Below are 13,278 nucleotides of genomic sequence, written 5' to 3' on the forward strand. Positions count from 1 at the left end.
TGGTAACTCTGATTGCCAAGCCAAAACTTACTTTTCTTTTAACTATACCAATACCCATATACCAGGAGGGGGAAAGTAGAGAGTGAGACAAAAGTACCTATATAGTAGGCTTTGACATATCAAAGGAACAGATTTAAGGAATTACTCCTGGCAGGCATGGGTTCAAATCACTGCCACCACATATGGTCCCTTGAGCACAATCAGGGGCCAATCCTGAGCAGAGCCAAGAACAGCCCTTCAGCATTGCCCCCAAGACAGCACAATCCCCACCTCCACTCCCCACAAAGAAAGGAGACTTCAGTGTTGAAGCATTTTATTAAATCAGGTTGGAATTTCTACATTGTGCATATACAGGCTCGAATATAATTATAAGGGCACACAGTATTACTTGTTAACAAAGATACAGCCTAACAAGATTGGTAAGCCTAATAAGCCAACTTCATCGAAACATTTCAAGAACATTTTAAAAGAAAATATGAAAAATGTCATGCATGTCCTGGAATAATGAATCATGTTAGAGCTCACTCACTGTCCCCTTTTACCTTCAAAATGCATGTAGTATTTATAATCCAGAAAAATATGAAACTAGTATATAGTCAGTAGTGAAGACATATTTCATTCAGAAATATTAAGACTCCTACCACTTGTTTCATTGCAAATAAACTCATTTTTACACACAGAAATTTTTATTCGAAGCCATTAACTTTACAGTTAAGCTGTAAAAACGTATATGCCCCCTATGCACATTATGCTTTCACTGAAGACACTGAGATTTCATTTAGTATGATGAAGCATGATACCCAAACCAGGAATCCCACTACACTATGTTTGCAGATTGACCTTTTCACTGAGCCACCCTAGAAAAAACATTGTTACTGAGGGGTTGGGAATGTACTTTAGAGGTGGAACTTATGCTTTCCACACAGGCCTTTGGGTTCACTCACTGGTACCTCCAAAAGACTCCCCAAAATCTACTCCCCAAAGACTAAAATAGACTGTAAGCAGTTGAAAATACAACGGTGTCTAAATTTATTTTGATAGTGGTAAGAGATGCTAAGTTTCAGAACCTTGAAACCTTAGGCAGTAGTATCAAAGTGCCTTTGGACAGCTGGTTATTAGATTTATACCAACTAGAAAATAAAATCCTTACTCATACCCACAGACTCATACTGTTTGACAGACTAATGCATATGTAGATGTGATCAGTGATCTTTACGTAATCTTTGCCTCCTCCCTTTATTCTCCACTCTACATTCCCCCCAATACGAATTTCCCTTACTTTAAGCCAAAAGGTCAATTCTGGGTTCAAACTTGCAAAAACTAAATTTCTAGGATAACATGCAAATAAGGAAAAAGTTGAAATTCATTTTCAACAGCAAACATTATAAATGTATGCTACAACCCTGCTAACAGAAGATCTGTATACCTACATTTAGGTTTAAAAACAAAGAATCTTGAAGGAAGCAATTTTACAGTGGTTGAATTTTAATGACCACAAAATGTCTCTGCAACTAAAACTAGAGAATTACAGGGAGCTGGGAATACATGTTAGATACTAACGATCTTCAAGCTTTGAAGATGTCATTGCATGAAGAAAATTATGGGAAACACTGTTCCCGATAATTATGTACACCATTAGTGTAACATATGGAGATCACTGTCTCCGATATAGACACTGTGGTAGGCAAAAACTACCTTGTTCTTTATACATTATGGAAGACACTGCTCCCGATAATGTGAGTTCGGTTTGTGACAAAGGTACTGGAAATTTTGCAAAATGTGAAATCAAAGTTATTCCTTAGATAAACTGAGCTGTTGAATTTTTGTATACAAATGTATCACTCTTGAAGTGACAGATTTTTTGGCTGGTTACAATTTGCTGTATTTAGGAGAAGTGCATTTTGGGGGGAGGGGGGGGAGGAAATGGCCACCACACCTAGTTGTGCATGGGGTAACTCCTGGCTCTGTACTCAAGCATCACCCTTGGTGGGTTCAGAGAACCATATGGGTAGTTGGGGATAGAACCCAGGTCAGTTGTTTGTAAGGCAAATGCCCTATCCACTGCACTATCACTCTGGCCCCAAGAAGTGCGTTTTAATCTGGTGGGCTAAGCAGAAACTTAACTTGATTAGGAACGTCTGATTAAGTTTATTTCTTCTCCAATACTTACTTGTATAATTCTATCTGGCTTGTAGTCATTTCCTAAAGCCCTAAAATGTTGACCATAAATGCAAAACTTCCAGTATCTGTTAGGTTTTATTAGCAGATGCTGCTTTATTAAAAAAAAAAAAAACAAAAACGACAGTATAACTGTCATAATTATGGAAGGCACTGCTTCCGATAATTATCTTCTATAAAAAAACACCATTTATAGTGAACTCTGTCACTGATAAATAAACAATAAATATCTCAGTGCCAAAATGATAGAAAGCTTTTCAAAAACAGTAACACTTTGGCCAAAATTTGGCAGTGTGTTTGTTCTTTAAAGTCTGACAAACTGAGTTTAACACCTAAGACTGATTCTCTTTTAAAATACTTTGGAAAAAAATAAAAACAACAAAAATCTAAACAAAGGTCTATGGGGTAGGGAATAGAGAAAAATAAAGTACAATGTCTTTGGCTTCTGGTCTCCTCTTTTCAAAAATACTTGGTTAGTACATTAAGGCCTTACTCCTGTGAAGCTCATTGGAGAACCTCTTTTCAGACCTCACTGGCAAGGAAAAACTCCCATCTATTCTGAAAGTTAACTGTTTCATTCAGGTCAGTGGAAACCAGCTAATCATTAAAGGCAGGCTTATCTCATTTGGAGAATAAGGTCTTACAACCCAGTATCTCCAATCTAGCATCAGATAAAGATGGAGGATCACACAAGGCTACTGCTTTTAATCTTACAAAGATACTATCTTGCTCCTCCACTTCAAAACACAATTCATGTTCTTAGGATTTAGAATAGTTCATGTAACTGGTCTGACTTTTTCTTAACTGTAATAGTAAAGAGGCAGTTACCATTACAAAGTACTTAAAATCCTTAAGATAGAGAAAAATATTCTATCATGAACTTTTTTTAGTGGTTATTTAGCATAACTCGAATGCAGGTACCTACCTGGTATTAAAAGCTGTTGCCTAAAGATATCTAGTAGTACCAATATGATTGGGTAGAGTTTTGACATTAGATTTTGTAGCCCTACATCAAGCCCACGTCTAGAAACCAAACTACCCTGAAGTTCTTACATTAAGGGTCTCACACTTATAGTTCATTGTCAATGTCCCAAATGTCACCCGAGAGGGCGTTTGCAGCTCCCTGGATAGACCACGTTGCTAAAGCCAACTGGTTTTTCAATAATGTGTCATTAAAAGCACCATTTCTCTGACGCAACTTGAAGTTCTCCAGTAAAGCTGACAGAGTGTGAGGACCAGAGCCCCAGAAGATGTGTCGGAAAGGAGAATCTCTTGGCGATACATAGGGCGAGAGGAAGTTATATTCCACCTATAAAAAACCAGATCATACAAAACAGCTTTCACAGTGCTATAGGGGAAAATGCCTAATACAATATAGTAATCATTCTTTCACTTCAAAGGCAAAAATCTCCCTTAAAGAGGGTGATGGGGAGAGGGTGCTGGAGAGGTAAGTGGTTAAAGCATATGCCTTGTACATACGAGATCCAAGTTTAATCCACAGCATCACAACTGTCCTCCGGCCCCCAAGCACCACCAGAAGTAATTCCTGAGTGCAGAGCCAGGAGTAAGCCCAGAGAATCACTGGGTGGGATTCCCCCACCGACCGCCAAAAAAAAAAAAATTTTTTTTTAAAAGGAGGGAGGGGACGGTCACACCTAGCAAAGCTGGGAGAGGGAAAATTAGGGAAAATTGAGACTTGTACTCAACAGACTCACATCCCTAGACCCCATCTAGGATACTATTCTTTTGTTTGTGGGGACACACCCAATTGTGCTCAGGGCTTAGTGTTGGTTTGGCACTGAGGACCACTCCTGGTGGGTTCAGTGAACCATACTGAGTGCCAGAAATTAAACATGTCATCCATGTACAAGACAAACACCATACCTGCAGTGTTATTTGCTTTGGCCTCAAGACATTAAAATTCTAAGACAGGGCCAAGAGAACAGAGGGACAAAACAAAAGGAGGTATAAAGAACTTACTCAGAGGCAGGTAAGTAACTGGTTGGTGTTGGACACTGTATGCTTGAAACTCAACCACAAATCACTTTGAAATGCAAGGTCATTCAATTAAAAATGTTCTAAGGCGGGGCCGGGGTGGTGGCACTAGAGGTAAGGTGTCTGCCTTGCCAGTGCTAGTCTAGGACGGACCACGGTTCGATCCCCGGTGTCCCATATGGTTCCCCAAGCCAGGAGCAACTTCTGAGCGCATAGCCAGGAGTAACCCCTGAGTGTCACTGGGTGTGCCCCCCCCAAAAATAACAAATAAAAAAAATGCTCTAAGGCAGGGTAAGGCATTTAACTCGCACATAGCTGACCCATGGTTTGATCCCTGGTGTCCCATATGAACCCCCAAGCCAAGAGTAATGTCTGATGGATGTACATGGAATCTATTATGCTGAGTGAAATAAGTCAGAGGGAGAGAGAAAGATAGATAGAAAGAAAGCAAAATAGTCTCACTCATCTATGGGTTTTAAGAAAAATGAAAGGCGGGGCCGGGTAGGTGGCGCTGGAGGTAAGGTGTCTGCCTTGCAAGCGCTAGCCAAGGAAGGACCGCGGTTCGATCCCCCGGCGTCCCATATGGTCCCCCCAAGCCAGGGGCGATTTCTGAGCACATAGCCAGGAGTAACCCCTGAGCGTCAAACGGGTGTGGCCCAAAAACCAAAAAAAAAAAAAAAAAAAAAAAAAAAGAAAAATGAAAGGCATTCTTGCAATAATTTTCAGAAACAAAAGAGAGGAGGGATGGAAGTTCCAGCTCACTTCATGAAGCTCACCACAAAGAGTAATGAGTGCTACTAGAGAAATAACTACATTGAGAACTATCCTAACAATGTGAAGGGATGAGGGAGGTAGAAAGCCTGTCTAGAGTACAAGTGGGGGTGGGGCGGGGAGGAGAGATTTGGGACATTAGTGATGGGAACGTTGTACTGGTGAAGGGGGGTGTTCTTTACATGACTGAAACCCAACCATAATCATGTTTGTAATCAAGGTGTTTAAATAAAAATATTTAAAAAAAAAAAAAGTGATGTCTGAGCGAATAGCTAGGAATAAACCCTGAGCGTCACCAGGTGACTCTGTTCTCTACAGAGTTTCATGAATGTAATGTCCAATACCACACCCTCCACCACTGAGTCAATACTTATAGAACTCTTAATTGTGCAGGGCTATTTTCTAATTGGTGCGTGTATATGAAAGATTTATAAGTAACCACTGCAATAAAGAGTTCAAGGCTAAATAGACAACAGGAATACAAAGGAAAAACCCACATAATATTTTTGATCATAAAAATTATGGTGTTTTTGTTTTTGTGCCATATCCGGTAGCGCTCAGGGGTTACTCCTGAGCTCAGAAAACGCTCTGGCTTGGGGGACCATATGGCATGCTGGGGATTGAACCCTGGTCCGTCCTGGGTCAACCACATGCAAGGCAAATGCCCTACTACTGTGCTACTGCTCCAGTCCCAAAATTATGATCTATTTCAAAATGTTTTCAAAGTCTTTCAAAAATAGTAACAGGGGGCTGGAGAGATAGCTCAGTGGTGGGGTGTTTGCCCTGCAGGCTGCCAACCTGGGACTTGTTGATTACCAGATCCCATGTGGTCCCCCAGTCTGCTAGGGGCAATTTCTGAGCGCAGAGCCAGGAGTAACACTCTGAGCGTCACTGGGTGTGGCCCCAAAATCAATCAATCAAGTTAAAAAAAAAACAAAAAAAACAGAAAACAGTAACAGGGACCTGGGAGAGATAGCACAGCAGTATAGTGTTTTGCCTTGCACACAGTTGACCTGGGATGGACCCCAATTCAATTCTTGGCACCCCAGACAGTACCCCGAGCCTGCCAGAAGCGATTTCTGAGCATATAGCCAGGAGTAACCCCTGAGCACTGTCGAGTGGCTGTGGCACAAAAACCAAATAAATAAAAAAATTAAATTAAAAAACAAAAACAAAAAAACAGTAACAGAAGACCTCAGGAGGCTGGAGAGCTTATTGGGCAAAAAGCTATTCATCCCTAGCACCAAACTGTGCCCCAGCACCACCAGGAACAATCCTGAGACAGATCCAGGAGACCCTGAGTATTACTCAGAAACAAACAAAAATACTCACCACTGGGGGCCCCCAAGCTTTCTTCTATTTCCTAGTTTGATACTTAAATTCCCTTTCTAAGAGTTTATTTACCTTCATGATTCGGTCATTGATTGCCCTCATGACAAATTTGTTTGTTTTCTCAGCATTTTTGTAATCTGTTGTTAGTTTAGAAGTAGCACGGACGAAGTCTCCACGAGCAGAATATAACCACTGTAGATTCAGACCCATCTCCTGAAGCAGAGAAAGACATTTAATTCACCTTAAAAAGTTGTATTTCTAAGAATCTTATTCCAGAAACCTTGTTTTATGGACCAAAGCTAGTACGGCTTAGGGTCACTCTGGGTGGAACCTTGCATAGTGCCAGGGCTCAACTCTGAGAGACATGAAATGGCAACTAAAGTTATTCTTAAAGGAGGTAACAGAGACAAAGTCGGTGAAAATCAGTTAAAACACTTTCTACAAGATCCAAATATCAATGTGCAAACAATGGAGAGAGAGAAGAAACAAACCATTCACAATTGTGTCTCAAAACAAAACGAAACGAACAAAAAAACCCAAAAACCTCATCAAGTAGCTGGGACTCAACAAAAGAGGTATTGTCAAAATGACAATCTTGTATAGATCTTATACAAATTTAATGCAGTTTCTATAGAAAAAAAAGATACCCAGAATATCTTTAAAGACAGGCCAAATACTGCTAAAACATATATGGAGTAATAAATCCCCCAAACAGTCCAAGTGATCCTAGTTAAAAAGAGATGGCATGCTTTTCTTTTTCAAATTCTTTTTTTTTTTGGGGGGGGGGAGGGTTGGCCACACCTAGCAGTGCTCAGGGATTACTCGGGGCTCTGCACTCAGAAATCTGGCAGGCTTGGGGGATCATATGGGATGCTGGTCGGTCCCAGGTCAGCTGTGTGTAAGGCAAATGCCCTATTGCTGTACCATTGTTCTGGCCCCTCTTTATCCAATTATAAATTATACTGTAAATCTAATTTAATAATATAGTGTGGTACTGGAATAAGGACAGACTCAAACCAATGGAAGAGAATCAGATGGTCAGCTAAATCTGTGTACTGTCTTTTTATTCTGGTCATCATTTCTCTTGTGGTATAAAATCTTAACTTGATGTAGCCTCGCTTGTTTATATTTGCATCTGTTATATTCCACTAGCACTAACTCCTTGAAAATGCTTCCATATTTGATGTCATTAAAGATTCTTCCTATTTTCCTCAGCATATTTTTTGCACAGAGGCCTGATACGAGCTTTTTAATCCATTTTCAGTTGATTTTGTGTTTGCTAAGAGATAAGGATTCAGGTTCATTTTTTGACATGTAATTGTCCAACACCACTGGCTGAAAATGGACCTTGCTCCTTGGCCATAGATTAGCTGACCATCTGATTCTCTTCCATTGGTTTGAGTCTGTCCTTATTCCAGTACCACACTATCTTTATTATTAAATTAGATTGACAGTATAATTTAAAATCGGGTAGAGGGGCTGGAGCAATAGCACAGCAGTAGGGCATTTTTGCCTTACACAGGGCTGACCAAAGAAATGCTCCACATTTTTTTTTTTTTTTTTTGGTTTTTGGACCACACCCGGCGATGCTCAGGGGTGACTCCTGGCTGTCTGCTCAGAAATTGCTCCTGGCAGGCACGGGGAACCATATGGGACACCGTGATTTGAACCAACCACCTTAGGTCCTGGATCGGCTGCTTGCAAGGCAAACACCGCTGTGCTATCTCTCCGGGTCCTCCACATTTTGTTTTAAAGATTCTTTTATAGTGCAAAGGACAGAAGCCAGGGCCTCACATATATAGGCATGTATGTGCTCCTTCCTTGAGGCACATTTCTGTTCCAACATACTTTAAAATCTAATTATGTCAATCTGGTGAGTCTCATTTCCTGAGCAGGTACAACTCATTCCTTACTCCTTACTCTACACTCAGGGACCACTCCTGGTGGCCCTCAGGAGACTATCTGGGAGGGTTGGCCATGTAAAAGAAAGGCAGCCTAACCACTGAACTTCAAGTCTATTAAGACCAGTTGGAAACCATTTGCTAAGGCACTGCAGTTGTCTATCCTAGATTCTTAGAACACCTAGGACACCTAAGTATCATTCTTCAAGTTGTTGGACACTTCAGCAATAAGGTAAGTCTACTTAATGCTTACCTTTATGTCTGCTCTGAATTGGTTCATATCTCTCACAAATGAAAGTATCTTGTCATTATACCTCTCAGAGTCCAAGTTCAATTCAGCATCATGGGTAAGTTTAATTAAGAGCTGACCAGTCACTTCTGCTGCGGCTCGTATCATTCCATTCAACTGAGGAATTTTCTCATTCAGTGCATCATAAGTATCCATCGTAGTACCCAAGAAAGGATAATCTTTGTCCTAGAGAAACAAAGAAAGATTAATATCCTTAGGTAGATTGGTAGTATCATATTCTAGTTTCACTACTAAGGTAAGTGTAATTCTTCCCTTATTTCTAATACATTCATCCCTACTCTAATTTTATTTATTGATTGATTGTATTTTTGGGTCACACCTGGCAGTACTCAGGAGTTACTTCTGGTTCTGAGCTCAGAAATTGGTCCTAGCATCGGGGACCATATAGAACCACCGTTTGTCCTAGACTTGCTGCGTGCAAGGCAAATACCCTACCGCTGTGCTATATCTCCGGCCCCTCTAATTTTATTTATTTAAAAAATTAGGGCCCGGAGAGATAGCACAGCGGTGTTTGCCTTACAAGCAGCCGATCCAGGACCAAAGGTGGTTGGTTCGAATCCCGGTGTCCCATATGGTCCCCCGTGCCTGCCAGGAGCTATTTCTGAGCAGACAGCCAGGAGTCACCCCTGAGCATCGCCGGGTGTGGCCCAAAAACAAAAAAAAAAACAAAAAAAAAAAAAATTAAATCAAAAAGAGAGAATTATTTTCTTGTACCACTCTTAAATTTCTGATAGTGGACAGCAGAATCCATGAAAATAAACACTGGCTCCTTAAATGTGACATTTTTTAGGGCCACACCTAGGGATGGTCATTGGTTTTTTACTCCAGGGTCTGCTCTCAGGAATCATTTGTGGTAGTGCTTGAGGGATGCTGGGGATTCAACCTCAGTAGCATATATGCAAAGCCCCACTCACTATATTATCGCCCCAATTATGAAGTCTTCAAATGTAATTGTTTTTCTGTCAGTGATTCATAAAATGTTGTAAGACTGTGAGGCATTTCCAACTGGCATTTGAGAAAGTATCAAGATTTGCAAGTTATCACCAGATTCTGGACCTACTTTCTGTTTGTTTTTGTGCCACACCCAGAGGTGAGCACAAAATGTCCCTGGTGAAGTAGGATCCAGGGAGAGTGCTTACAAAAACTAACCATTCCCCCAATGGCTCCATTTAAGGGCCCACTAGATGCAATCCTCGGATTTTCCTAGAGCAGATGGCTAGAATCACCCCACTGGTTTCCTCAAAGGGCCCACTCAGAGAGTTCTTGCCCTACACAGAGTTGAGGAATTCCTGAAGAGATACTTCTGAAATTGATGTCTTAGTACTGACATTACATGTCCCTTCATTTATTTGGCTTAAATATTATTTCCCCCTTGTAAATTTACAGGCTGAAATAGGGCCTCTATCAAATTCCTTTCCCCAGAGAATTTCCACACCAAATAATAAGACAAGTTTGGTCTCTTTTTACATCTAAAAGCCAGTCAAAACATAGCATCTTTTTTTTGGGGGGGGGGGGGGGGGAGTTGGTCACACCCAGCAGCACTCAGGGGTTACTCCTGGCAGGCTCGGGGAACCATATGGGATGCCAGGATTCGAACCACCGTTCTTCTGCATGAAAGGCAAACGCCCTACCTCCATGCTATCTCTCCAGTCCCCAAAACATAGCATCTTAAAGACAAAGTCTTCTCTCCTTGTTTTTGAACACCATAGCAGGATGGCTTTGCCTCAGGGACTTTACTTTCCCTGTCACTTTGAATACCTGCTAACAAACAGGTTTGGCCACTGTAGGATTATACTATTGAATTTACTAGGTATAATTCTATACCCCTTTCATATAAATTTTATCCCTTTCTATAAACAGACCATAGGAAGTTGGTTTTAGCCCCTAGCTAGAAAACTATTCCCTTAGGTTAAGGATATTTGCTATTAGGAAACCAGGCCTCTCACAATCCCTTATTTTACATCAGTAATGACACCTAGGGCTAGAAACTACTTTGATAAGAAATTAGCCTTCCTTTTATCCTCTGGCTCCTAACTATACTCTCTTCTAAGATTACAAACCACCCTAAAGCCATGTGTATTTGTTTTAAGATCAAACAATGTATAAATGTGAACATTTCTCTCATAATATAACTGTCCCTTTACTCTTTATATACTCCCAGCCTGGAGATTAAATTTTGTCTCACGTCTGCAGAAGATGCGGGTTCCCATATACAATATGTGTGTGGTCTAATTTTCTTCATTAATTATCATTTTGCCCAGCTGCTTCATGCTTTACCTGCTTTTCTCTTGTGATATATTTCCCCCACTAGAGTTGCTGAGTGGCAAAACGACTGCAGTAAGGGAGGGGGGTGGTTGGGCTACTCCTGGTGGTATTCAGGAGTTACTCCTAGATCTGCATTCAGAAATTACTCCTGACAAGCTCAGGGGACCATATGGCATCCTGGGGATCGAACTCAGGTTAGCCATGTGCAAGACAAATGCCATACTTGTGCTATTGCTTTGGCCCCACTCAATTTTATCTCAGAGCCAAAGATAAGGTGACCTATTTTTGTATCTACCTTTGATTCTAACCTACTCCTTAGAATGACTGCTTTCATCTGTACTCCGTAAAATCCTTCCCCTAGTATACTTCCAGTCAAATTCTTTGACTCTATATTCCTTGATCGTATCTAAGATTTTTGGTCTCTATTAATTAGAGAAAACATATAAATACACTCTCAATTTAAAGTGTTACTTTCAGATCAAAATTGTCCTTATGTTGGGGCCAGAGAGATAGTACAGCAGATAGGGCACTTGCCTTACACAAAGCTGACCTGGACAATGCCAAAGCACATATAGGATGCCATATGGTCTGAGTCAGTTAAGACTAAGCCCTGAGCACCAGAGCTTACTTGGTGTGGCCTCACCCCAAGATTTTCTAATCTCTAATCAGGTAGTACTTGATCCACTCATTCATATTATTTCTAACAAGAATATCTACCTTCATTAGATAATATTAGCAATCATTTCTTCAACTACCAATTATTGGTTACAATCTCACTATCCATCCTTTGATCTTATTTTAATTCTTATTTTCAAACTATAATTCTGTATAACCTGTATTTCTGAGACAGAACTGCTAGATTTGACAATTAAACTACATCTGAATTAAAAATAAAATGCTGTCTGAGGGTCTAACAAATCAACAACAAGCCATTAGTTTGGCATACTCAATTCTTCCTTAGGTACTAAACAGACATGACCAACCATTTCTGTACAATTCATAATGCCATTCTAGAAGATGGTCTAGGTAATCTAGCCACATTTATCTCCAAATGCAGGTATTTCATTACCTTTTCAACTTAAGTCTTTATTTACCCCTCCTAGAACAGGATACTCAATGAAAATAAGCGGAGGAAGGGCCTAACCATCCACTGTATCAATAACTTGATATCAAAGTCAATAGCTTCCCTCCCAATACTAACATACTAACAATATAAACACCCTCTACTCTTTTTTCTGGGGGGGGGGGGAGGGAGTCAAATCTGGTGGTCACGGCTTATTCTTGGCTCTCTGCAATCAGGGATCAATCACCCCTAGCATCTCAGAGTACGGGGTGCCAGAGATTGAACCCGGGTCAGCTGCAGTCAAGGCAAATAAATACCCTCTCCTCTATACTATCCTGCATTATTGGGTCTCTTCTTGTCTTAGTGTTTGGTTTTCAAGCACAGTCCTTTAACACATATTCATTCATTCATGCTTTCGCCGCCTCATATAAGCTCTTATACCAACCTAGTCTTTTTCTTGTTTGTTTGTTTTTGGGTCATACCCAGTGGCTCTCAGGGATTACTCCTGGCTCTGCCCTCAGAAATCACTCCTGGCAGGCATGGGGGACCATACTGGATGACAGGATTTGAACCACCAATCAGCTGCGTAGGGCAAACAGCCTACTGTTGTGCTATCTCTCCAGTCTCAAGTCTTGTTTTTCTACAAATTCATCAGTTATAAATTGTTTCACAATAATTTCGCATGTTTTATTTGTCCACTTTTAACCCTTTAGTATATGCTTAAGAGTCTATTGTGTCTCACTCTCTTTTTTACTGGTGGGAGGCAGCATACCCAATGATGCTCAAGGGTTACTCCTACTCTGCCCTCAGCAATTATTCCTGGTAGTACATGAGGAACCATATAGGATGCTGGGGATTGAATCCGAGTTGGCCACTTGCAAGGTAAGTACACTACCTATTGTATTATTTCTCCAATACCGAAATATCTCAAACATAGTACCTTTCCTGTACTATTTCTCCAACCCCTTTTTTGAAATATTGTAAAACATTCTAGGAAACAAGGCATCAAAACTGATGTTAACACTTGACAATTCTTCAGACTTACCTCACAAAAACAAAATGAAACTGCTGGAATTCCAGAATATGCAATAAAAGGAAAAGCAGCATTATCCAAAGAAAATTTCTCACTGCAAGAAAATCAAGAAGGTGACATTAGGAAATTCTCAGAGGAACATAATGTGAATCCATGCAGTCCTCTGCTCCCTTATTGTGACTAGTGGTAATACACAGAGTCTTGATGCGTCACCAGAATTACACATGGCAAATCTGGGCTGGGTTAGGGTGCCAGGAATCATTCAAGGAGACCTCATACCTGCAAGGCATGCTCTAATACTAAGTACTAAATTGAAAAATCCTGATTTCTTAAGTTTCTCTAGATATACCTACTCTCATGGCAAGGTAATTTAGATCCCTCTCAGCAGTGCTAATGGATGGGGTTCTGTTATTATTAGTGTACTCATTCA

General features: G+C 40.6%; 1 protein-coding gene across 1 annotated transcript in view; it reads right to left on the reverse strand.

Annotated features, from left to right (window-relative positions):
* Positions 1-3,090: 3,090 nt before the first annotated feature.
* TFRC (transferrin receptor) overlaps positions 3,091-13,278 on the reverse strand; it is a 37,600-nt gene continuing 27,412 nt past the window's right edge. The window contains exons 16-19 of the mRNA XM_049774448.1: positions 12,861-12,942; positions 8,431-8,652; positions 6,349-6,489; positions 3,091-3,487 (exon numbers count right to left, since the gene is read on the reverse strand). Of these exons, the coding sequence (XP_049630405.1) occupies positions 3,248-3,487; positions 6,349-6,489; positions 8,431-8,652; positions 12,861-12,942 (685 nt within the window). The 3' untranslated portion in view covers positions 3,091-3,247. The remainder of the gene's footprint in view (positions 3,488-6,348; positions 6,490-8,430; positions 8,653-12,860; positions 12,943-13,278) is intronic.

The sequence above is a fragment of the Suncus etruscus genome, chromosome 6, assembly GCF_024139225.1.
Source record: "Suncus etruscus isolate mSunEtr1 chromosome 6, mSunEtr1.pri.cur, whole genome shotgun sequence".
Classification (NCBI taxonomy): domain Eukaryota; kingdom Metazoa; phylum Chordata; class Mammalia; order Eulipotyphla; family Soricidae; genus Suncus; species Suncus etruscus.